Here is a 25,443-nt window from a genome sequence, read left to right as displayed (position 1 = left end):
TGGACTGCTGGAAGAACAGACAGGATGCTAGTGAGACTGGAGAGACTCCATCTCACGGACTTGGGGCATGTTATCGGGGACCAGTCGCTGGGAAAGGACATCGTGCTGGGAAAGTAGTGGGGAGCTTGGCTAAGCGGGAAGCTGCAACAATGGGCTCCAACATAACAGTGAGGGTGAGGGTGGCACAGGACCGGGCAGTGTTTCCTTCTTTTGGACAGACAGGGCTGCTGTGAGTCGGAAGCTGGCACCTGACAACCACAACTGGAATCCCTAAACCCCAGCCCCAGTCCCACCGCCTCACGTTCCTGAGAGAGAGACTCAGGGAAGGTGAAGTGACCTGCCCAGGGCCATGGAGACAGACCCAGGCAGAGCAAGGGCTCCTCCCCAGGCCTGCTGACAAGTCAGCACCCTTTGAAGGGCATCAGCCTCCTCCCATGGTGCCCGAGCCATGCCCGCATCCCAGATCCCTGAAAACCCAGATAGTCTGAAGGCGAGTTGGGACAAGCCCCATGTGTATGCGTGCTGGTCTCATATTTCATTCTAAAGCAATTGCTCCAGCTCACCTAGGGCCTTACCAGTAAATGCTCAGTCTAGTCTGAAGTCAAATCCAAGGAGGTGGGTAAAACCAAAACCAGTTGTCATGGGTCACAACTCCTGGCAACCCCTGTGTGTCAGGAGCAGCACCAGGACTTTCCCGGGCTGAATTCGGGAAGTAGATCACCAGCTGGCGTTCCTTCTGTGGTGCTGCTGGTGGGTGTGAACAGCTAACCTTTAAGGTGGTAAAGGAGCTCCCAGGTGTGTGCACAGACTGAGGTCTAACAACAAGAGACAGGTAGAAAGCTGTGGGTCAGAAGCAGCTCTCACCTGAGGGGCCTCAGTGAGCTTTCCCTAGATCAGTGGTTCTCAGCCTACCTCATGCTGTGACCCTTTTATACAGTTTCTCATGTCGTGGTGACACTCCCCCCAACTATAAAATTATTTTTGTTGCTATTTCATCGTTCGACCCTCAAAGGGGTTGTGACCCACAGGTTGAGAACCGCTGCTCTAGCTCTAGATCACTTTCAGGGGGTTAAATGATTAAAAGAAGGAACACATGTAAAACAGCCAGAAGAATCCCTGCAGCAGAGGAAGCACAGAAACAGACACATTTTGCCGGCCCTAATCCAACTGCTTCGGTTCAGCAAACTGAAATCTGACCTCACCACACTAAACACATCCCTCAAGCCAGAACCTGTTTCATCCGGCCGAAGGAACACTGCCACTGAGGTAAGAGTGTCACAAGGACTCCTAAAGAAGTTCAGCACTTCATGATGACCGAGCATGTTTGGGGAGCATCGGGCCCTCTGAAAAAAGGAGCTGAATGGCGCAGTGGTGACTTGCTGGCCTGAGATTGGCAAGGTCCGCAGTTTGAAACCACCAGCCACTCCTTTCTACTCCCCTAAAGGGTTAAAGTCTTGGAAACCCACCAAGGCAACTTTACCCTGTCCTCTAGGGTGCCTGTGTGTGGGCATTGGCTCGACGGCAGGGAGTTTGGTTTTTGTGGTCTTACAGTTGAGGGGCTGAGGCCCGCGGAGGGAGCTGGTGTCTCCTGAGGTACTGTGACTGACTCAACCAGTGGATGAGGAGGAGGTAGCCGGCTGGGTCCTGGTTTGGGCGCATTCTCTCTACTGCACTGAGAACAAAAGCTGGTCACCAAAACTCTGCAGGGAGCTTTCTCTCCTCAGGCACTTGTAGTAGTTACATCATCTGGTGTCAATTTGAGAGGATTAAGAGTGAAGGGGTGGAGTCTAGTCTGTCAATCAGGTCACAGCTTGATGACCTCATTTGGAGGCACTAAGGAGATAAAGAGCTCACTGGAGGTGGGACATACACACTCTCCTTGTAAGACACTCTCCTTTTAAGACATTCTTGTTGAGAAGACACATGGGGCTACACTAGAGCCCTGGAGCTGAAGGAGTCACGTGGGGAACCACACCAGCACTGAGATGCTTCCACTGCCACTGGATCCATAAGACTTTCCACTCACTGGCCTGTGATCTTCTTGCATCCAGCATCAGTGCACATGTTTCATGAGTCCAAAGAGGAATTTATAGACTGGTATCAGACATAGGGGCTAATATCAGACTTATGGACTGGATCTGGACTGGAATGTTTTTCTTAATATTCAATTGCTCTTGGATATAAACCTCTTTCTTATACACAAATGAGTCTCCTTGGATTTGTTTCTCTAGTCAACCCTGACTAACACAGTTCTCTTCATGTCCAGAGACCCCTGACCTGCTGAACTGCCTGTTAGCTTTCATTTGCGGCTGGCCAGAGTAGGAGAGCCAGGGTCTGCGGCGGGGAGGCCCCAAGAGTCAATGCCATGTCAGGAATCCCAAGCCCTCGTTTCGGGCGGGTAGGCACTGAGCATGGCATGGGAAAGCAATGACGGTTCCCTGGGATCTGACAACAGGCTTGCTCCCCAGCCTCTGTGGGGCCAGGCATGTCCCACAACGTGCTTCCACGGCCCTGCTGAGACCAGACCTGAGGGGGTTTCCTCCCCAGCCTCCTGGGTGAAAGGACACTCATTGCTGCTCTGGAAGCTGGTGTCATTGGCCAGGGCCTCTCCATGTCCTCCATGACCTGCTGACAGAGAAGCTCCTGGAGTCCCTGCTCTACCCTGAGAGAAAGGCAGAAGACCAGGCCGGTCTTCCAATGGACAGATGGACATGAAGACTGAGGACACAAAAGGCCATGTATGGACGGACCAAGGAAGACCCTGCAGAGATCACTCTTGTTACCTGTAGGAGCAAGAGCAAGAGAGACACATGGGAGGAGAAGGGGGGTGGGGAGAACAGAGAGGAAGCGAAGAGAAGAGGGGAGAGGGGGACATGACAGAGAGGGAGGGAGGAGTCCGGGAAGGAGGAGAGAAAGAGCCCTTTTTGGGATGCTATCAATCCTCATATTTTTCCTGTGGGCATTTTTTTTTGCTCTGATTTTGACTCAGCGTGAGCAAACCGGTTTTTGAAAAGCAATCACTAGTCACGAACTAGGAGCCACTGGGCACTGCCAGCTGTGAATGTGCCTGGCTGTGAGTCTGTCCAGAGGCTCCTCCAAATATGGAGCCAGTGCAAATGCAGGGAAGCCCAGGCTGGCCTGGCAGGCACAGGGATGGACGCCCTGGTGGGGATGCCCACAATGACAACCGGTGTGTCTGTTTCAGTCAACGTGACCGACCACCTTGCTCCCGTGAAACAAAAGCAGCACACAAACAACTCACGCGGGTCTGGCAGAGCCGGGCAGAGAATACACAGGCTCGAGCAGTTAGAGGCCCCCTCCTGCGGCTTCTTAAGAGCTGTGATATTCTGGGCGACTGACTCAACCTCTCTGAGCCCCAGCACCTTCTGCCGGAGAGTGGAGTCAAGGCCACCCCCGGCGGGGAGCGGGGGGGGGTGTGTCTCTGAGGCTGCATCCACGGGAGTGGAAAGCCCAGTCTTTCTCCCTCGGAGCTGTTGGCCGTTTCAGACTGCGGACCCAACAAGTCCCCACCCAGAGCTTCACCAGGACACCACCAGGGTTCCCTTTTTTTAGGAAAAGTGGGGTTCGTTTGAAAGCAGAATGGAAGTGTTATAAGAATTAAATAAAAACAAACGATCTTTTCTAAACAGATGTCTTTGATTCTCAAAAGACATCTAAACTAAAACACTGTTTGACAGCGTTTTAGTCTGCCTCTCTCTCTCTCTCTCAAGCTCCTGGAGGGGAAATTGTTACCTTTCTCACTTATTCTTACATATGATCTGCACAACCTGGACCTCAGAATGGAGGCCTGGGTCAGCCTTTACCCCCTTGTGGGGGAAAAATGAGATTTTCAACTCCCATTAAGAGTTACGGTGCCAGTGTGTAATATGTGAACCAATCAAACCACATTAAAAAACCCAACAAAACAAAAGGCTCCCACTGAGAAGCGGGAGGTGGGATGTCATTCCCAGGAGGAGTCAGGAGTGGAGTGTGTCCTCTGGACCTGGGATTCCCGTGCAGTGAACTGCTGGATCCAGAAGACAGCTACAACATCAGAGGTGCAGCAGCAGAAGCAGGAGCTGGCGCACGGAGCAGAGTGATGGGCTTCCCAGCCCACAGAGCAAGTAAAGCTGAGTGCTTCTGTGCAGGAGACTGGCCTGTACGCTGGGGTCCCTCTCAGCACGCAATTGGGGGAGCTGGGCCTGCTAGCCCAAGGGAGCTGAGTGCCTTTAGGCTGAGGCTTCCTGGGGTGCAGTACATCTGGGTACTGAATTCAGAGAGCTGGGTTTGCTGACCCACAGAGCTGGAGCTGAATGCCTTCAGGTAGAGGCTTACAGCTGAGTGGTATGCCCTTTGGGCATCTATTGGCAGCCCTGAGCTTTGTAATAATGTCCTGATGGACAGCTCTATCCTGAGCATTTCTCACTGGCATTACATACAACCTGTCAACTTCCTGAATACTCCCAAACAAACAGAGCAGTCTCAGAAACCACCGGAGTGGTTCTCCCCTGTCCCACAGGGGAGCTGTGAGTGAGAATCGGCAGTGAGTTTGGTTTCGGGTGCCTTCCCCTGAGAGGAGCCTGGTGGTACAGAGGGTTATGCGTTGGGGGCTGCTAACTGCCAGGTCAGCAGTTTGAAACCGCCAGCCCCCCGTGGGAGAAGATGAGGCTTTCTACTTAGATAAAGGTTTGCCATCTTGGACACCCCAAGGGCACTCCTGCCCTGTCCTACCGGGGCCCCTATGAGTCAGCATGGACTCCATGGCAGTTGAGTTTCCTTTTTGTTTGGACCTGAATCTGAGAACCTTTCGCCGCCTTTGCCCCAGTAGTTGACTGTGAACTTGGCCTCTCCTGCTAGTCTGTAATTCTCCCGAGCCCTTCCTTCTCTTATTAGGAGTCCAGCAGGAAAACTACCTCAGTTCCCAATTTCCCCTTGGAAGCTTGTCTCCACCATCAGACAGGTACTAGTTGCTTCCCGAAACCAGAAGCCAACGGGATGCTGGGTCTTCACACTGACTGTGAAGGGCAGCTTATGCTAAGGAGGTGGCCTGGGGGAGGGGTGCTAGCCGGGCCAGAAACCACCAGCTAAGGTCAGCCAACCTCAGGGCAAGGGAGGGCAGGCCCACCTGGACATGGGGGCTCGCTCCATGGGCTTCTTGTTGGTCACTGATGTGTGGAAGCTCTGTGTAAGGGTCTCACCCCCCACCCTGCTTGGCCCTACTATGCCATGTATCCTTTCAGTTGTAATAGACCAGTGATCCTAAGCAGAGCGCTTTCAGTGGGTTACTGTATCTGAGGGGCCATGGACCCACAGGTCTGGGAACTCCTGAGCTGACATTCTGAGGGGGGAGTGGCACCCCAGGTCAGATGGGAGGTTGCCATGGGGACTCCCAAGCCTGTGGCTAGGTCTTGGGACAACTGGGTCCTTGAACTTGTGAGGTCTGGCCTAGCTTGGGGTGCTTACAGTTCCCCCAGGGCTGAGCATGCAGTTAATCTCAGAATGGAAGTGGCAGAGAAGGGAAAAGATTTGATGCATCCTTACAGCACCCCAGCCCCTTTGAGGAACTCTCCCCAATACAGGGACCACCAGCCAACCTCTGGTCCCCGCCATTTATGCAGCCCTCTTCTCAGTCTGTCAGCAGCTTTAAAACACCCCTAGATGCCCAGGGGGTCACGTCATGCAATCTCTTCCTTCCAAAAATCAATCAATCAATCAATCAATCAATCAATCTCTCTCTCTCTCTTACACACACACACACACACACACACACACACACACACACACACACACACAGGAAAATGCTACGTTGTGGGGAGGAAAAGGATGATCTTTATCTTGGATCTACTTTTTGCTTAGCTATCACCATTCAAAACATGCAAAATACCACCCCAAGAGCAAATCTGATTGGCTCCAACCCTGATGGGAATTCAATAAACCACCCCTGAGAGGGCCCTCGGGAAGTGACGCCCTCCTTGCCCTCCGCCTTTATTTGGCACTCAGAGTCCAGCAGGCCCCCAGGCCGGCCACCTTCCTTCCCTAAAATCCAAGGCCAGAAGGCGGTCCTCGTCCATGGAGAGTGATTTTCGCCCAGCCCGGGTGTGCAAGCTGCAAGATCCCAGGTCTGTGAACTCCCCGCCAAGGAAAGTCGTGAACCCACCTGGAGAGTCCGCAAAAAAAAGGTGGCTACTTGTGGCAGGAAGGGAAAAAGAAAGGGCTCTTCCTCCTGTGGTTGGCTCTCTTTTGCTTTCCCACATAACGCCCCCTGACTTCTCCGGAACCGAAGAAGCCAATCAGAAGACAAAGGCGTCGGGTTAGGAATGGAAGGCAGCACTGAGGTAGGCCGGCCCAAAGACAGCGCAGTTAGCGGGAGGGTGGAGAGCACCCCACCACGGCCTTTTGCTGTCTGTGAAGTTATAATCTAACCCTCTTTCCAAGTATAATAACCAAACCGCCCCAAGGTTCCTTCCCAGGGAGTGCCTGCGGCCCACACGCCTCACACACTGCCATAACCGGTCGCACAAAGCTACCTTCTGCGTGGCTTTCTTGCGCAAGGACTCCCACGCCAGGACCTGCCAGCCCTGACCTACACGGGTCAGTAATGACACTCTGTAATTGCTCAAGGCCGCTGGCTTGGACCCTCACGTAAACATACATATTCAGAAACCTCTCAGTCACAGGAGGGAGCCACGGGGCCCATACACCTCCAGGGACACAAAAGCCACACACTGGTTATCAGTTAATGGAGCTTCGCCTTCTCAGGTGTTCTGGGTGTGGATGCAGGTTCTTAAAAGACAGGACAAAGGAAAATCAGGGATGTTTGTCCACCTCCTGCAAAGCATCCGGAAGCGCCTTTGTGAGTAGCCTTGCTCTGCGAGTGTGCTGGAAAGTGGACCAAGGCAGATGCTGCCAGGTTGACATCTAACACCTTCCCACTGTTCTTTCTCCTGACCTGTTTTATATTTGTCATTTTCTGCTTTCTTTTCATTTGAGATGGTTCTGCTTGTTTGCTCTGCTATGCTGATGTTTTTCTTCTTCGGTAGTTTTCCTCTATATGAAATCCAGCATAGGAAAGCCTATAGAGATGGAAACTGGATGACTAGTTTCTTCAGGTCATGGCAGGGGAGGCTGGGAGGAATGAGGAGCTAATGATGAGGACAAGAAAGATTCTGGAATTGATTGTGGTGATGATTGTGAGACTCTTTGCAATATGCTGGGACGACTGACTTGTGTGCAATGTGAATTAGATGTCAATGAAAACAATCTTTACAAAGTCTCCTGAAGCCCATGGGGAGCAGGGGGCAAACCTGCCATTGGCTGGGATGGTCAAGGTAACAGCGGATAACTTGTGAGGTGGGAAGGAGACAGTGGAGCAGTATCTTTCCATGTAAAGGAGGGAGTCCACGGCTGGAGGCTGTTGCTGCTCAGAGCTGCCCGACAGACAAAGTGCATGAGCCTCCCCTGATGCTCTCCCTGCCCAGCGAGGGCCTGCTAGCTTCACGGGGCTCCTCACCAAAGCAAACACTCTAATCCAGTGGTTCTCAACCTTCATGCCGCGACCCTTTCATACGGCTCCTCATGTTGTGGTGACCCCCCCCCCCAACATAAAACTACTTTCGTCACAACTTCATCACTGTCATTTTGCTACTGTTATGAATCGGGTGACCCCTGGGAAAGGTCGTTCGACCCTCAAAGGGGTCGTGACCCACAGATTGAGAATGGCTGCTCTAATAGGAATGTTTAACAAGCTTCAGTTCTTCTTATAGAAATCAGCTTTTAAAAAATTTTATTTTGATGTCCTTAATTTATGTCGAATGGGCCTAGCAGACCTTCAGTTCAATAAATAAACCGCTAGGCTGAGAAGCAATGTCAACATGGGCCCAATTAGCAGGCCCAATGAATCTAGTCACTGAAGGATTGTGGCCTTGACAGAGATTCCCGGGCGAAGACCTGCTTAAAACGTGTGGTTCCACAGAAGGCTCCCGCTGCCAGCTCCCAGTGAAGACTCTGAACCCGGGACATCAATGCCACCCACGTCAGTCCTGGGCTTTGCAGGAATGGGGATGAAACATCCTTTGACTCCAGCCTGGGTCAGGAGGAAAAACACCTTTTCTTCACCTGGTTGATTATGCACACCTGGAATTTTCACCCGTCCTGCACTCCCCCCTGCCTCCCCGCCATCCCGGCTACTTAGAGGGAAAGGAGACCTGGTGGTCAGTGGTTAAGTGTTTGGCTGCCAATCAAACCCACCAGTTGACATGAGAGAGAAAGACCTAGCAATCGCTTCCATAAGAATTACAGACTCCACCGGAAAACCCCCCTAAAGGCCAACAAACAGTCCTTGAACCAACTACAGGCTTTTCTTTTGTTACCGTTGTTGTTTTGTCATTGCTTTTTGTTGTTGTTTATGTTTTGTTTTCTTTTGTTGCTTTCTTTTGCTCTGTCTTGTTTTTGTGCATGTTATTATCTCTGCAGGTCTGTCTAAATAAGATAGGCTGGATGAACAATCTGGAGGAGAAAACAACGGAACCGACAGTTCTGAGGGGACATAGGAGAGGGGGAGGTGAGGGGAAAGGAAGTGATGTTAAACCCAGGGACAAAGGAACAACAAGTGAACCAAATCGGTGGTAAGGAGGGTGTAGGATGCCTGGTAGGGCGTGATCAAGGGTAATGTAACCAAGAGGAATTACTGACACCCAAATGAAGGCTGAGCATGATAGTGGGACAAGAGGAAAGTGAAAGGAAATAGAGGAAAGAACTAGGAGGTAAATGGGCATTTATAGAGGTCTAAATAAAGGCATGCACATATGTAAATATATTACATAGGAGGATGAGGAAATAGATCTATGTGCATATATTTATAGGTGTAGTATTAAGATAGCAGATGGACATTGGACCTCCACTCAAGTACTCCCTCAATGCAAGAATACTTTGTTCTATTAAACAGGCATTTCATGATGCTCACCTTCCCGACACGATTGCTGACGACAAAGCAGTGCATAAGCAAATGTGGTGAAGAAAGCTGATAGTGCTCAGCTATCAAAAGATATAGCACCTAGGGTCTTAAAGCTTGAAGGTAATCAAGCGACCATCTAGCTCAGAAGCAACAAAGCCCATATGGAAGAAGCACACCAGCCTGTGTGATCATGAGGTGTTGAAGGGATCAGGTACCAGGCATCAAAGAACAAAAAAATCAAAGCATTGTGAATGAGGGGGAGTGCACATTGGGGACCCAAGACCCATCTGTAGGCAACTAGACATCCCCTTCCCTTACAGAAGGGTCACGGGGAGGAGACGAGCCAGTCAGGGTGCAGTGTAGCAATGATGAAACATAACTTTCCTCTAGTTGTTAAATGCTTCCTCCACTATCATGAACCCAATTCTACCTGACAAATCTGGCTAGATCAGAGGATGTACACTGGAACAGATAGGAACTGGAAACACAGGGAATCCAGGACAGATGGTCCCTTCAGGACAAGTGCTGAGAGTGGCGATACCAGGAGGGTGGAGTGAGGGGAGGGTGGAAAGGGGGAACTGGTTATAAGGATGTACATATAACCTCCTCCTCCTGGGGGACGGACAACAGAAAAGTGGGTGAAGGGCATGGGTAATAATTGATAAATTATCAAGGGTTCATGAGGGAGGGGGGAGCGGGGAGGGAGGGGAAAATGAGGAGCTGATACCAAGGGATCAAGCAGAAAGCAAATGTCTCTAGAATGATGATGGCAACAAATGTGCTTGAAACAACGGATGTCTGTATGGATTGTGATGAGTTGTATGAGCCCCAATAAAATGATTTAAAAAAGAATTACAGCTTTGGGGGTCCTGTGGGCCAGTTCTATCCTGTCCTGTTCTACACTGCTATGAGTCGGAATAGGCTTGACTACAACACCCCCAAAACAAACAAACAAACAAGCCCAACTCCCTACCGTCCAGTCCATGCTGACTCATAGTGACCCTAGAGGACAGGGTAGAACTGCCCCTGTGGGTTTCCAAGACTCTCACTCCTTACAGGAGTAGAAAGCACAGTCTTTCTCCTGCAGAGTGGAGGTGGTTTTGAACTGCTGACCTTGCAGTAACCAGCTCAACACGAAACTACTAGACCACCTCCTTGCCCCAATGGCAGTGGGTTTTCATTAGTACTGGGGAAAAGGACCCCAGCAGTTCGGCAGTTCAATGCCAGGCTGCTAACTGAAAGGCTGGTGGCTCGGACTCAGGCAGTGAGCCCACGTGAGATAGGCCGGGCTCTTTGCTCCCACGAAGATCACAGCCCAGGAAACCCTGGGGGAGTTCTGTCATGTGGGGGTCCCTGTGAGTCAGGGCACACTCAATGGCTGGCGCTCAGCAAAAGCTGAGTGAGGGGAGGAAAAGAGGGGGTGCTCTCGAACTCCTGGAAAGAGCATGGAGCCTCCAGGCTAGGAAGCTGAGAGAATGTCTCCCTGAGCGTGTTCCTAGGGACACACTGACCTCTGAGCGCTGCCATTCCGATACAGAGAGCCGGTCCTACGCGCAGCATAGAACAAGCCAAGGCCCCTGCCCACAGCGAGTTTACAATCTATCAGGGCAGTCAGTAGTCAGTTAGGCAGGGAATTCAGAGAACAAATCACAGTTGGAATAGAGCATTTCTTCCATAGCCCTAGAGGCCCCACATGACCGCTCAGTCATCCCAGGCCTCTGTGCCACCGCCCCACTTTGCTCCACCTATCCTGGCCCACCTGCGGTCCCTTCAGTAGGCTAACCTCCCTCCTGACACAGGGCCTTGGCACTCATGCTCCCCACATCACCCCGCTTCATCCCCTTCTCTATTCTCCTGCCCCGGCAGTTTCTGAAATGGGCCTTGACATGATTTGAACCAGTTGCTGAGAGCCTCTCCTCATCTGAGTCCGTTCCCTGCGGGTTTCTCGGAGGCCGTAGGTGCTCCGTGAAGCCGTGTGGTCAGGAAGTGTGGGGATGAGGGAAGACGTCAAGGGAGCCCTTCCTGGGGCGAGGCGTGAAGTCTTCCTGGAGGAAGCGCCCTCTGCGGGAGGGACCCAGGCTTTTGCAGGGGAGGGGCGCCCAGACAGCTAGGCAAGGTGGCCTCACAACGTGTGTTGGGCCAGTGATTTGTGGATGCGTGCACAACCTTGGCAACAGGCTAAACGGGTGAGAAAGAGTCCTCACAGCTGGCCTCTGGAAAGTAGTACGGATTGCGGACAGAACTTGCCCCCCTCCACCCCCCTACCCTCTGGCCCACAGGGCACCTCAGGAAGATGAACCCTTTCAAGGGAGACACACTGCCGAGTGCTGGGACTGAGGCTCCGGAGAGGGCGGTTTTGGGTGTCTGGTTCTCTGTCCCCGTTACCAAAATACAAACAGCAACCACTGACCATGGCAAGGCCGATCAGTTTCCTTGGCTCACACTGTTCCTCCGTCTCGGCATTTTAAACGACTTGCTCTTGCTCAGAGGGCTGGGATCTTAGACAATCATAACATGGACTGGGTTCTCAGGGCATTACGTGCATGCAGCGGCGGCGGAGTAAACCAGCCCCTGCTTAGTTCTTACTGGGTGCTCCATCCCTGTGAGTGCTGATGAAAGTGGAAAGAGGCTCTGATCCTACAGGAAGGTACCCTGGGGGTGGGAGAGACACAGACGCCAGTCATCCTCAGCAGCTGAATCTTGGTTGTGGTGACCAACGTGGAACTGCTCCCTCCATCGAGTGAGAAAGCACAAGTAGGTCTGTGCCTACCTGGTAGGTGCAACCTTGCGGCCTTGCGAGGTGGTGATTGGCGTGCCCAGCCCACGGCAGAGGAAGCATCACAGAGCGGTGCCAGGGCTAGCCTACGGCGGAGCGGGGTCCTCTGGCTCCACCAGCTCTGCTCCCCGCCATGGCCAGAGATCCCGGGAGAAGAGAAAGGCCAGGCCAGCAGCCAGCGGAGAGGTAGGAAGGGCAGGTTGGTGTTAAACACCTCTGTTCCATGGCGGCAACCATTTCCCCACCTTTACACGACCCCGGAGCACCTGGAGTCAAACTGCAGAGGAAGCGAGGGAACCCCGCCGTTGAGCACATTGCAGGGATCAAACTGGAGGCTCGCTAGTGCTAAGGGGACAAGCTGCTGGGGGTGGGCCACATCCTATGTCAGAGAAGGACTCAAGGTGCGGGGCTCTCGGTTGCCCTCACCAGTGTGGTGTCTGAGCCTTTGCCGGCCCGTGAGTCCATCCTCCACACCGGGAGTAAAGCCGCACAGTCCTGGCTGAGTTCCGCTGTGTTTCTGCTTTAAAACACACGCGCACAGACCATCATGCCAACGTCCCCTCTGCCCGCTATCCCAGAGGGCAGGAGAGAGGCCTCAGACCTTCCCATCCTTCCTCTGGGACCCCCTACCTCTGACGGACCACCGCTCAGCCTGGCCTCCCGAACCCAATCTTAGCACGGGCAGCCGAGGGCCGGCACCAGATCTGCTGGGCTGTGGGCGGCAGCTCAGAAAACGAGGCCTCGTGTTGTGGCCCTGTCTGCCATTCTGACCCTCTCTGCCAAGCACTGGGCTCCAGGGTGGGGCACGCGGATCACCATGCAGGACCCCTGTGGAAAGGGGGTGTGTGGGGTGGGGGCGGGGTGTGAGCCGCTGCCCTAGCTCCAGAGACTCTGTCCAAGCTGTCCCCTTAGGTCTTTCCACCATCGTGCCTGAGGCCCCTCAGTGAGCTGAGAAATTGCAACGGTGAGGATACAGGAGGTAAAACGGAGCGCTGGCTGACTACTAAGTCCCGGGCCACAGGCCTTCCTGGACGACACGTTTCAGAGAAGCCGGGAGGTGCAGGGAGTGTGCCTACTGCTGGCAGAGAGCTCCAGGGACCGTGTTCACTATCTGTGCAATCCCTTTATCCCAAAGAGATGGACACGTCCAAGGCCATGGGCACCTGCCTCCAGATTTGGATGAGAGGACGGTGAAGCAAAACCAGGGCAAGGCGCCAGGCAGGGTGCAGGCTGCACAGCCACAAGGCCCTGTGTGCCCAGGCCGGTCTCTGTACTGGCTTGGTGTGTTCAGCTGATAACTTCTGCGGACCTCAGGCCCTTCCATGGACAATGGAACAGCAACACCTGCCCCCACCTCCATGCCCCAGGTGGGACTTAAAGAAGACAGTACATACAGGTGAGACAAAAGTATTGAACACCGTAACCAGCAGATGCTCTTTTGCGGTTCCCTTCCCAGTGAAACCATCTTTTCGCAGCCTCCCAGAAGTGACTGCTCCTTGCGATGGGTGGGAGCGGGGGTGGGGTGGGGGGGAGACTCCCTCTCTGAGGGGCCTGAGCCCCGGGAGCAGAGAAGAGACCTGTGTTAGATGAAGCAGAGCACCCCCCCAGTCCCCGCCTGCAGAAGAGGCAGCCCTGCAGGGGCCTGGGGCTCCGTTCAGGGTGAGGGGGGCAGTCAAGCTGACTAGAGAGGCAGCAGCAGCACCCCAGGCACTGCCCTCATGCCGCCAGTGGCATGGCCCAGAGGGCTGTCTGTCTGGGTTTTCCTAGGACTAAGTGCTTGGGGCTGGTGGATAGATGACCCTGGTAATCCGGTTACTGGGACTTCAGGCTGCTGGTGGGCAAAGCAAGCCCAGGGGGGATAAGGTGCCTGATACCCACACTCTGTTACTCAGTGTGGTAGTTACATCATCTGGTGTCAATTTGAGAGGACTAAGAGTGAAGGGGTGGAGTCTAGTCTGTCAATCAGGTCGTAGCTTGATGAGCTCATTTAGAGGCACTAAGGAGATACATAGCTCGCTGGAAGCGGGACACACGCTCACTCCCTGGGAGACATTGCATCTGACAAGACACAACAGACTGCCTTCCCTTGAACTCTTGAGGCCCCTTCCTCTGTCTGCTGCCTTCAGGACAGTGTCCCACCCCCAAGTGGTTGTGTCTGTAGGAGAGGTGCTTCTAGCAAGGGGCCCAGAGGCTCCTACCGTGGACGGTGACCCGGGCGCTGCAGGATGCCTGGCCCAGGGCGTTCTCCGCTAGGCAGGTGTAGATGCCGCGGTCCTCCGGCAGGGCATCCTGGATGTGAAGCTCGGCCACGCCGGCCTGGCAGGTGGAGTGAGCGTACTGGATGGGCCTCTCTGTGGGGGGAAGCACAGGGGACTTGAAGCAGGGCTCAGCAGGGGCTCCCTAAGAGACCGGCAGGCTGCCCAGTCAGGCAGGACTCATCCGGGAGGAAGGCAGACACTACGGCTGTGAAGGAAAGGGAGTCAGAGGAGCATAGCTGGAACTGGAAGGAGGCAGGGAAGGGGGATTTGGGAGGCAGTTAGAACTCAGGAGGGCAAGGGACACTTCTGGGTACATCCTTAGTCCCCAAATGCACATTTCCCTTCAAAAAATTCGGAGTCTGGAAGGAGGCCCACAGGGTCAGCCAGTCCAGAATGAACTCGCGACTCCCGGCTCCTTTAAAGGCCTCCAGAAATGAGGATCCCGCTTCCCAGTGCAGGCGAGTATCAGAGAGTCAGCCCGGAGCAGTTGGGAGTACTTCTTCCACATATGCCAATGCAGGTCAGGGTTCAAAGACAAGGTCAGGGTGAGGAACTAAGCACCACTGTGGCTGGCCCCTTCTTCCCAGAGTCCTTTGGGAGGAGCCTGACAAGGTCCTCTGCGGAGACAGTAGTGTGTGCAGTGTCCACTGGCCTTACAGGGGACAACATTTCCCCCCTTGCCAGGTCCCAATGTCCTCACCTGCACCCCAGGAAAGTTGGGGGTGGGTTGCTGGCTGGGAGAGAGCACAGAAGGAAGTGCCAGCCCTCTGTGTAAAGCCTTCTTCTGCACACGGTGACATTTCATGCCCCCTGACAGCTTGGCACAGGGCCACCCAGCATGCCATTGGTCTGCAGCCAGGGAAGTCCACCCAACACCCTGTGCTTCATCAAAGTGGGGGTGAGGCCGGCCCCGGGAACCTGCTGCTGGAAGAACTGAACACTACTGTTTGTTTTTTAATGATGACACCACCACCCCCAAACCTTCCTTCGTGGAGAATTCCAGGACATTCCAAGAACTGCCCTCAACGGTGGCCCTGCTGTCAGCACATGCACTGACAAGCATTTTTGAGGTTCTCCTTTTACTGACGCACAACTCACTTAGGCCCCAAACCTGGGGTAGACTAGTGGTCCCAGAAAGGCGCCGCGGGGCACCAGGTACAGCAGGATTGGAAGAAACCCGTCCGGCTCCACGGTGGTTTGTACCAGAGTTGGAAGGCAAGGAAACCCAAGCTGAGCATGGGCGCCCTCTCGTGGGAGGGACACAGAATGCTAAGATTTGTAGAGAGTGAGGGCGGGAGACTTTCCAAAGTTTCGAATGGTTTAGACCAGGGACAGCACACTATGGCTTGTGGGCAAAATGTGATACAGGCTTGATTTTGTATGGCCTGTAAGTTAATGGTAGTCTCACACTTCTAAATGACTGGGAGCAATTAAAAAGAATTTTCCATGAGGCATGACAGTTGTGTGAAATTAAAAAAAACAACAAAAAACTTCAGTGCCCATAAATAAAGGCAACACAGACATGCTCATTCATTTACTTAGGATCTACAGCTGCTTTGTGCTACAACAGCTGCGTTGAAGAGCTGCGACGGATGCTACAAGTCCTGAAAAGTTGATATTTACTATTGGCTATCCTTTCACAGGGAGAAAGATGGGGGGACTTCCTACCCCTGTAACGAGTTACAGTCTCCGAAACCCGCAGGGGCAGTTCTACTCTGTCCAGCAGGGTCACCACGAGTTGGAATAAACGCGTTGGCAGCGAGTGAGTGGGTGATCCTTTTACAGGAAATGACTGCTGGCCCCTAGTCACGACTCTCAGTCACCAAGAAATGAATCCATCCTCCCCAAGCCCAGTATGCGGTGAGCCCTTAGCCCCCACAGCCTGTACAGCCACCAGGGGGCTGCCTCTTTGCGGTCAGGCACAGGGCCCACAGGGCAGGAGCTCTGTCCACTTACTACTTCTCACTTACTACTCACTACCACCACTCCCTGGACGATGACACACATCGTAGTTGGATGGTCTTATGTCGACTTGAATTCGTATGGAAGTGTAGGGGTGGAGTCCAACCTGTCAATCAGGTCATAGCCTAATGAAGTCTCCTTGGGGGCGTGGCCTTCTTATAAAGGAGCAACAGGGGAACCCCACCTGCCACATTGCCTTCTTGTTTGATGGGACTCTGCCTGCCTCCAGGGGCTGCCCAACACTGAGAGCTGTGGGCATCGTGCCCAACTTTCAGCGACTTTGAATCCGGTGGCCACCAGACTGTGATCTTGCTTCATCCTCCTACACCTTTCTCTGTCATTGGCCTGCCTGCAACATCGTGAGTCCACAGAGGGTCCTGGCTTGCATCCGCCTGCCTTGTGGACTTGACTGAGATGAGTTGGGCTGGACTGAGATACCTTCATGATACAAAATGACTTCTTGCTATAAAGCTCTGCCTTATACCCATAGGAATGTTACTGGTTCTGTTTCTTAGATCACCCAGCCTAACATAGCATGGCGCTTCCTCCCACTGACTAAAGGCAATATAAAGTCAAGCTCGAGCAAGGCGTAACTGAGGGGGAGGTCCACAGGTCAATGCCTCAGCAAGAGTGGGGACGAGTGCTGCAGTGGGCACCGCTGCTGCCTCAGCAGCCCGTTCCAGGTCCTGCAGTGGGCCCAGCCCCCAGCTGCATCCAGAGAAGCAAAGTGGGGTGTGTCCAACGTCACCGACCACTCCGTGGGAGAGGACTTCCTGTCTGTATCTGTCTCTTGGGAACGCATGCCCCACCCAGCTTCGTCCATTAATGGATGGTCACTCACCCACTGCCATCAAGTTGATTCCTACTCCTAGTGGCCCAACAGGACAGGGCGGACTGCCCCTGTGGGTTTCTGGGACTGCAACTCTTTATGGGAGTAGAAAGCCCCATCCTTCTCCTGCGGAGCAGCTGGTGGTCTTGAACTGCTGATCTTGTGATTAGCTGCCCAATGCAAAACCACCATGCCACCAGGGCTCCTGAAATCAGTGTTCCCCTATACTTTTTTAAAAATTAAATTAAATTAATTTATTTTTAACATTTTATTAGGGGCTCATACAACTCTTATCACAATTCATGCATATACATACATCAATTGTATAAAGCACATCTGTACATTCTTTGCCCTAATCATTTTCTTTCTTTTTTCTATTCTTTTTTTACATTTTATTAGGGGCTCATACAACTCTTATCTCAATCCACACATATACATACATCAATTGTATAAAGCACATCCGTACATTCTTTGCCCTGATCACTCTCAAAGCATTTGCTCTCCACTTAAGCCCTCTGCATCAGGTCCTCTTTTTTTCCCCCTCCCTCATGAGCCCTTGATAATCCACAGATTGTTATTTTGTCATTCCCCTATACTTTTGGCATTAAAAGTCTTTTTTAAAGGGAGAGGTGGTAATACTTGGTAATTGACTTTTTAAACAGGGTTTTATTAGGCAAAAACAAAAACCCAGAATGAAAAGAAAGGTTGGCATGCCTCCATAGGACTGTAATATTAAACACAGTGACTGGTCTATGTGTCTCAAAACCACACCATAAAACAAAAGACAAAGGCTCCCAAACACCTGAATTCTGTCCCTTCTTTGCTCCCTTGCTGACGTCATAGATACTTCCTGAGCGCCTTCCACGAGTCTGGTTACAGGAAATGGAACTACATTTCTCGTGTACCTAAGTGCTCCGTATCTCATTAAGCACTTTATCAAAATGTCCCGATGTGGTTTCCACAACTACCACTCTGCCCAGGCAGCTGGCGTGATTCCCATTTTACGGACGGAGCACCCCATGGCTCAGCCAGGCAGAGTCCACAACCAGTGCCCCACGGCCCACCAGGAGCCCACTCCATCTCCCAGGCTCTCTCTGAAGCCGGGCCTCCGCCTTGTGCCCCTGGGCTGACCCAGGCATCAAGGGTCCGAGTGAGCAGTGAGTGGGGAGCTGAGAGAGTCTGAGGGGCCACGGCGGGAGGGACTCACCATTCAACAGCCAGGTGATTTGGGGTACCGGGGTCCCCAGCACAGAGCACTGCAGCACAAAGTCCTGGCCCTCGACGACACTGCAGTCCTTCAGGACGCTGGAGAAGGAGGGGGCCACCTCCGTCACGGGCAGCCCTGCGAGGACAAAGAGCACCCAGGCCACGTCAGCACAGCAGTGTGTCCCCTCTGGTGGCTGACCGCAGTCACCGGGGGCTCTTCCTGCCTGCCCAGGGCGCCCTGCACTGCTTCAGAGGCCTGTCTGCCAGGATCTGTCTTCACCCAGCGAAGCTCGACCAGGAGCTCGAGGCAGAGTGACTGGGACCGGCAGGGGCTTCCACAGTCACACACAACATTCCTAAACCTGGGAGGAATCAAAACCTGCATGTGCCCGCTCTCCTGGGGCTCCGGTGCACCTCCTCTTGTTTCATTCTAGTAACCCTGGGGCATCCTGAGAGCTCTCCTTTCCTGTCTTCCTGGGCCCTACTCGACTTTTTAATCTGCCTTGTCTTCTTGAATGGAGCCCTGGTGGCGTCGTGGTTACGAGGTGGGCTGTTAACCGCAGGGTCAGCAGTTCAAAGCTACCAGCCGCTCTCCGGGAGACAGATGAGGCTTTCTACTCTTGTGAAGAGTTGCTGTATTGGAAACCCACAGTTCTCCCCTGCCCTTCAGGCTCTTGAGAAGTTGGCATCGACTCAGTGGCAGTGAGGTTTAGGGGGCTCTTCTTTAACCAGGATCCTGGTGGTGCAGTGGTTAAGCACTGGGTTGCTAACAACAGGTTGGCGGTTCAGAACCCACCAGCTGCTTCGAGGGAGAAATTGGAAGCTGTTTGCTTCCATAAAGATGACAACCTTGAAAACTCAATGTCACCACCAACCAGTCCAATCTGACTCACAGTGACCCCGAGTGCAGAGTCGAACTGCCCCTGGGGGTTCCCCAGGCTGTACTCTTTATGGGAACTGACAGCATCCTCTTTCTTTTGAGGAGACACTGGTGGGTTGGAACTGCTGGTCCTGTGGTTCATAGCCCAGCACAGAAACCCCTCTGCCATCATGGTGCCTTGGGAACCTATATGGAGCAGATCTATTCTCTTGGGTCTCTAAGAGTTGAAATTGATCCGGTGGCAATGGGTTTGGTCCTATGGGGCACCTTCTAAAACATATCTCATAGGGATTATGGAGTCTTTCTTGTTTGAAGGGATGGCACACCCACTGTTAAACGATGAATTTAAATTTAAACTGTTATCATTGTTTTTTCCACTCCAGGATTGGATTCAATGACAAAGACTAGCATGTGTTCTGGTTTTCTAAGCGGGGTTTGCGGCCTCAACAAAGCAAACTCCCTGCCAGTGAGTGGGTGCCCACCTACAGCAGCCTTTTGGGGCAGTGTGGGACTGAGTGCGAGTCTCTGAGACTGACTGTTTACAGGAGTTGAGAGCCTCATCTCCCAAAGAGTGGCAGGAGGTTTCAAACGGCCCACGTAGTGGGTCACAGCCTGACTCGTAACCACTTTGCCACTAGGGCTCCTGGTTTGAGAATATACCCTAAGCCAGTGCAGAGGCCCGGGGCTATGCATTGCACAAGCTCCCCTTTGTGGCTCTGGTGCCCGTTCTACTTGAGAGCCACTGAGCTGGGCTTTCAGAAAACCCTTTACATGGATGAGCTGGGGAACATGAATTCAAAGCAACAGGGAAACCATACCATCACTCCTACAACAACCAGGAGATGCTGAAGAGATGTCAAGGTGGAGGTTCTCTGAGGGAGGGCGGGGCCGGGGGGAGAAGAAGATAACTGAGTTTGGAAGATCAGAAGACAGGTGCATCATATCTGTTCAAGAGAAGCTGCTCGAGACAGCAGTAAGGGGCAGGGCCCTCTCATTGCAAAGGAAGAAAGGAAACGCCGTGTTTGAGAAAGGACACCTCAGAGGATCTCTGGTGTGCCCGCTGCTTTCTAGAACTGACTGGGACAATGTCACAAGATTGCGACCTTTCACTCATTCCCGTACGAAGGGAATCGTCTCCCACAGTCAGCCTCGGAGGTGAAGCCAGGCTTTACAACCAGCTCTGGGACTCCCTGCCCACTCTCTCCCCTACAGCTGAGCTCCCTGAAGGGCAGAGTCCCAGATGGGGAGGTCCTATCTCTTCCCCTTCCCCTGGCTGGCATGAACATCCTCCTTAGAGCAAGGTTTGGGGAAGTTGTTAAGAAGCCCTGGAGAGGACACAGCCGCCTGAGGCAGAAACACCCATTGGGACTAATAAGAGACTGTGATGTCTATAGGGGGTCTTGGAAATCTTCAACACATCCTTGGGAACTTTGAAGGTGACATATGTGTGAAGGGATGTGTGTATGCCCAGGAAAAACCCGAGGGGACTCCCCCGAAAAGAATTTGTTCCAAAGGACGACATTGACTCTGCAGCTATGGGAGATGGACATATTTGATCAGAGCACACGGGAGCAGATGAAGGGGCAGGAGGAGAGAGTGGAGCACAGCCTGGCCCACCAGGACGTGATGATGATGTTCCTGAGTAGAGCAGCCAGTACACAGAGAGAACAACATGGCTGGCCCTACTATGAGACATGATGCCCCTCAGTGACTAAGGGTGATACAGGGGACAGCACCGGAGACACAATGTGGGAATTGCACCTGACCTGATCCCACCACACCGAGGCAAATCACTGGGGGAGTGCAGCAGAACAGCAAGGGAATGGAGTGGCAAGATCCTCAGGGAATGCTGAAAGTGGACTTTGGGGCCAGGGCGTGGTGCCCCAACAGACTGGACTGGAAAACGCTCCTAAGGGCCAGCAAACGATCCCTGAACTAATTACAAGCTTTTCTCTTGTGAACTGTTTTGTTCTGTTCTTTTTCAGTGGTTTGTTTTGGTTGTCTTGTTGTCTGGTTGTATACTGTTGCTTTGTTTTCCTCTGTCTAGTTTTCGTGCATGTTAGTGACTCCACAGGTCTGTCTGAATAGGACAGGCTGGATGAACTATCTGGAGGAAAAACAACGGGACCGACAGTTCCGGGGGGACTTGGGGTGGGGGGGTAGGGGGGGTAAGGAAGTGGTGTTAACAAACCCAGGGACAAGGGAAAAACATGGGACCCCAAATGGTAGAGAAGGGGGAGTGGCAGGCCTGGTGGGAAATGATCAAGGGTAAGGTTGCTTAGAGAAGAGGTATACTCTAGCCCAGGTGGCGATGAAGCATGGTAGTAGGGCAGGAGGAAGGTCAAGGGAGATGGAGGAAAGAGCTAGGAGTCAAAGGGCATTCATGGAGGTCTAGACAAAGACATGTACATGCAAATATATATAGGAGGATGGGGAAATAGATCTATGTGTCTATATTTATAGGTCAAGTATTAAGGTGGCGGAAGGACCTTGGGCCTCTACTCAAACACTCCCTCAATGCATGAATACCTTCTTTTATTAAATTGGAACTCTATGATGCTCACTCTCCCGACACAACGGCTGGAGCCAAAGTGGGTGAACAAGTAAATGTGGTGAAGAAAGCTGATGGTGCCCGGCTATCAAAAGAGATAGTGACTGGGGTCTTAAAGGCTTGAAGATAAACAAGCGGCCATCTAGCTCAGAAGCAACAAAGTCCACATGGAAGAACACACCAGCCTGTGTGATCGAGTGGTCCCAAAGGGATCAGTTACTAGGCATCAAAGAACAAAAAATCATATCATTGACTGCACACCTCCATGATAGGATCGCTGAAGACAAATGGGTGCATAAGCAAATGTGGTGAAGAAAGCTGATGGTGCCCGGCTATCAAAAGAGATAGTGTCTGGGGTCTTAAAGGCTTGAAGGTGAACAAGCGGCCATCTAGCTCAGAAGCAAATAAGCCCACATGGAAGAAGCACACCGGCCAGTGCGATCACGAGGTGCCCAAGGGACCAGGTATAAGGCATCATGCAAAAAAAAAAAAAGATATAAGTGTGTGTATGTATGTGTATATGTATATATGTATGTGTATATATGTATATATATATATCATATTAAAAGAAGGGGGAAGTGCAGAGTGGAGACCCAAGGCCCAAGTGTCGGCCAATGGAGATCCCCTCATAGAGGGGTTTAGGAGAGGAGATGGGTTAATTAGGGTGTGAGGTAGTATCGATGAAAAACACAGCTTTCCCCCAGATCCTGGATGCTTCCTCCCCCCAACTACCATGATCCGAATTCTACCTTGCAGGGCTGGATAGGACAGAGGCTGTACACTGGTACATATGAGGGTTGGAGGTACAGGGAATCCAGGGTGGATGATACCTTCAGGACCAAGGGTGTGAGGGACGATGCTGGGAGAGTGGAGGGTGAGTGGGTTGGAAAGGGGGAACTGATTACAAGGATCCACATGTGACCTCTTCCCTGGGAGAGGGACAGCAGAGAAGGGGGGAAGGGAGACTCCGGATAGGGCAAGATATGACAAAATAACGATGTATAAATTACCAAGGGCATATGAGGGAGGGGGGAATGGGGAGGGAGGGGGAAAAAAAAGAGGACCTGATGCAAGGGGCTTAAGTGGAGAGCAAATGCCTTGAGAATGATTGGGGCAGGGAATGTATGGATGTGCTTTATACAATTGATGTATGTATATGTATGGATTGTGGTAAGAGTTGTTTGAGTCCCTAATAAAATGTAAAAGAAGAAAAGAGAAAAAAATGATTAGGGCAAAGACTGTACAGATATGCTTTATACAATTGATGTATGTATATGTATGAACTGTGAAAAGAATTGTATCAGCCCCAATAAATTGTTAAAATAAATAAAAAAATAAAATAAAATTAAAAAAAATAATAAAAAAAAAGAAAAACCCGAGGGGACACTGATCTTTGCCTGCTGGCTGATGGCGAAGCTCTGAACAAACAGGAAGGACAGGCTAAGGCAGCCGGGGCTTTGAAGACATGCCCTAAAACCCACACACAATCCTCACAAAGTCAGAGAGACTTCTTGGTTCAGCGCCCTTCAGGAGGTGTCTGTGCATTCACGATCTGAACACTTAGCAAGCTGAGCAGGCTTCCACAGCCACACAGGACACATAACAGACTTAACATGACTCATCCAGAAAAATCCTCCAACAATCAAATAAACCACTACCACCAGCCAGAACAAAGAGCAACAATAGAGCAAACACACAAAGACCGGGGAGGGGGACATCTGATTTCCAGAGCTGCCACACGATATTATAAAAAAGGCACAGTTTTCAACAGAAAACCACCCAGCATGCAAAGTCACAGAGGTATCGGGTTCATAACGAGATGCGGTGATTGCTTTTAACAGGGCCTTTCCAGCCACAGGCCTGCATCCCTTTGGTGCTGTGCTGTAGATTCCAGCCTCTGCACTTGTGGGGAAGTTCCATTAGGGAGTGAGAGGTCTACTATGATAATGAGGTGGGTTGTGGTGGAATGGGTCTGGGGTCCCTGCCTGACTAGAAAGTGCAATGTAAGTTACCGCCCTTAATGTTCTTGGGGGGTGTGGTTTGCAAATCAGTCGCCTTCTTTGATAGCTGTGTTCAAACAAGAACCGACTCCCTGCTTTAAGCTGTTCCCTTAAGCAAGCCCTTAGCATCCTGTTCATGTAAGAGAAGCCCGAGGCTGGGGTCAGAGAACAGGCTGAGACTGATGCACGAATAGTGCAGTCATGACCATGCTGTCTCTCTCTGGCTGACTGCCCTCACAAGCCTGAAAACACTCCTCCATCAATGCCCCAGATGTGGGCGAAACCCTATCTTTGTGACCTCGTTCCCCACCCCCCATCCTCCACCTCTCACCCCCAGCTTTCCCGACTGGAGGATGGACAGCAAACTAGTTCTTGGCCGAGTCAGCTGACAAACACCCATCAGTTGCCAGCGACCACCCTGAAAGACTTCTGACCCATGATTGGGAAAGCCATCTGCTCGGGCCAACCCCATAGCAGCTTCCTTCACAGTCAGCCTTTTGCATCTCTGTAACCAAGCAAAGTGAGACCTTGTTGTGAGGGACAGGATGGGCTTGTCCCTCTCAGAGTTTGCTGCTCTCTGCTGTAGACTAACAGCGGATCTACGGGTTTAGGACTTTCCAGTTTCCACAATGGAGTGAGCAATGTCTCTGTGAGACCATGCGGCAGATTATGGAGACCAAAGAACTGAGGGTGAATCTTGGGGGACTAGTAGTAGTTGTTATCAGACGGTAGAGTGGTACAGCACTTTGGAAAGTCAGACATTCAGGACATCGTTAACCTCCGCTTCATTGGGACAAGCTTGTGCTGATCCTTCTAAAAGAAACTATCCTTGCACGCCTGCAGAAATACACCATCAACAGCAATAACTCCCAAAGAAGCCAGAGATTGGACTTACGATGTGAAGATTCAAACATGTTATTAGAAGTATGTTCTAAACATTCAAGAAAATAATGTTTTGAGGTTTAAAATACAGTATGAAAACAATGTCTCATTAAAGAGAGAATATCAAGAGAAATTTTTTTAAGTCTGGCATTGAAAAATCTATGAACAGAAATGAAAAGTTAGCTAGAAGGATTTAACATCAGATTTGACACGTCAAGAGAAATAACCAGTGAAGATAAGTCAATTGATATTACCGAGTTTGAGGACATGGACAGGGAGCTGCCATAAATTCAAGCTTGATTCAAAAGAGGAAGTGGAATAAGGAGATCACTGCTGACGGGCAGATCTTGACTAGAAGCAGAGAATAGTAGGGAAGAAACTGACTTGTGTTTTATTGACAATGCAAAGGGATTCAGCTGTGGTGAATCACAGCAACTAATTATGGATATACCCTTGTGAAGAATGAGAACTCCAGAGCCCTTCACTGGGCTCACCTGAAACCTGTACATGGAATAAGAGGTAATCCTTCAAACAGAGCAAGTGCTAATGGAATGGTTTAAAAATCAGGAAAGTTGTGTGTTGGGGCTGTGTTCTTTCACTGTACTTGTTCAGGGTTTTTCCAGAGAAAGTCGTCTGAGGAAGTGTATGATCTGAAGGTGAACACGGCATCAGGATGAGAGAATGGCCATTGACAACCTTGCTGCCGAACGCCAAGAGGACTCAAAGCACTTAGTAATTAAGGTCAAATTCTCCAGTCCTCAGTATGGGCGGTAGAGATTAAAACTCAATTTGAAGAAAGGTAGGGTCCTCACAACTGAACCAATAGACAACATCATGAAAAATGGAGAAAAGATCGGAATGGTCAACCATTTCCTTTTGCTCAGAGTCATACAATCAGTAGCCAAGAAATCACATGACATCTTGGATGTATTGGGCAAATCTGCTACAAAAGACTTCTTTAAACTGCTGAAGGTTAACTCATCAGTCTGCTGCCTACAGGAGACACATCTCAAGCTCACAGACAAAAACATGCTCAGAATTAAAGGCTGGAAAAAATATACAAAGCAAATGGCAATGCAAAACAAGCAGGGATAGCAATATTAATCTCTGACAAAACTGATCTCAAGGTACAAGCAATAACAAGAG

At 51.5% G+C, this 25,443-nt stretch overlaps 1 protein-coding gene across 1 annotated transcript in view; it reads right to left on the bottom strand.

Moving 5' to 3' along the window:
* The window catches only part of MYLK (myosin light chain kinase), a 232,765-nt gene that overhangs the window by 109,312 nt on the left and 98,010 nt on the right, over window positions 1–25,443 (bottom strand). The window contains exons 9-10 of the mRNA XM_075556319.1: window positions 17,986–18,120; window positions 13,928–14,080 (exon numbers count right to left, since the gene is read on the bottom strand). Coding sequence (XP_075412434.1) covers window positions 13,928–14,080; window positions 17,986–18,120 — 288 coding nt within the window. The remainder of the gene's footprint in view (window positions 1–13,927; window positions 14,081–17,985; window positions 18,121–25,443) is intronic.

The sequence above is a fragment of the Tenrec ecaudatus genome, chromosome 8 (genome assembly GCF_050624435.1).
Source record: "Tenrec ecaudatus isolate mTenEca1 chromosome 8, mTenEca1.hap1, whole genome shotgun sequence".
NCBI classification, from domain to species: domain Eukaryota; kingdom Metazoa; phylum Chordata; class Mammalia; order Afrosoricida; family Tenrecidae; genus Tenrec; species Tenrec ecaudatus.
This window is presented reverse-complemented; position numbering and strand designations above follow the sequence as displayed.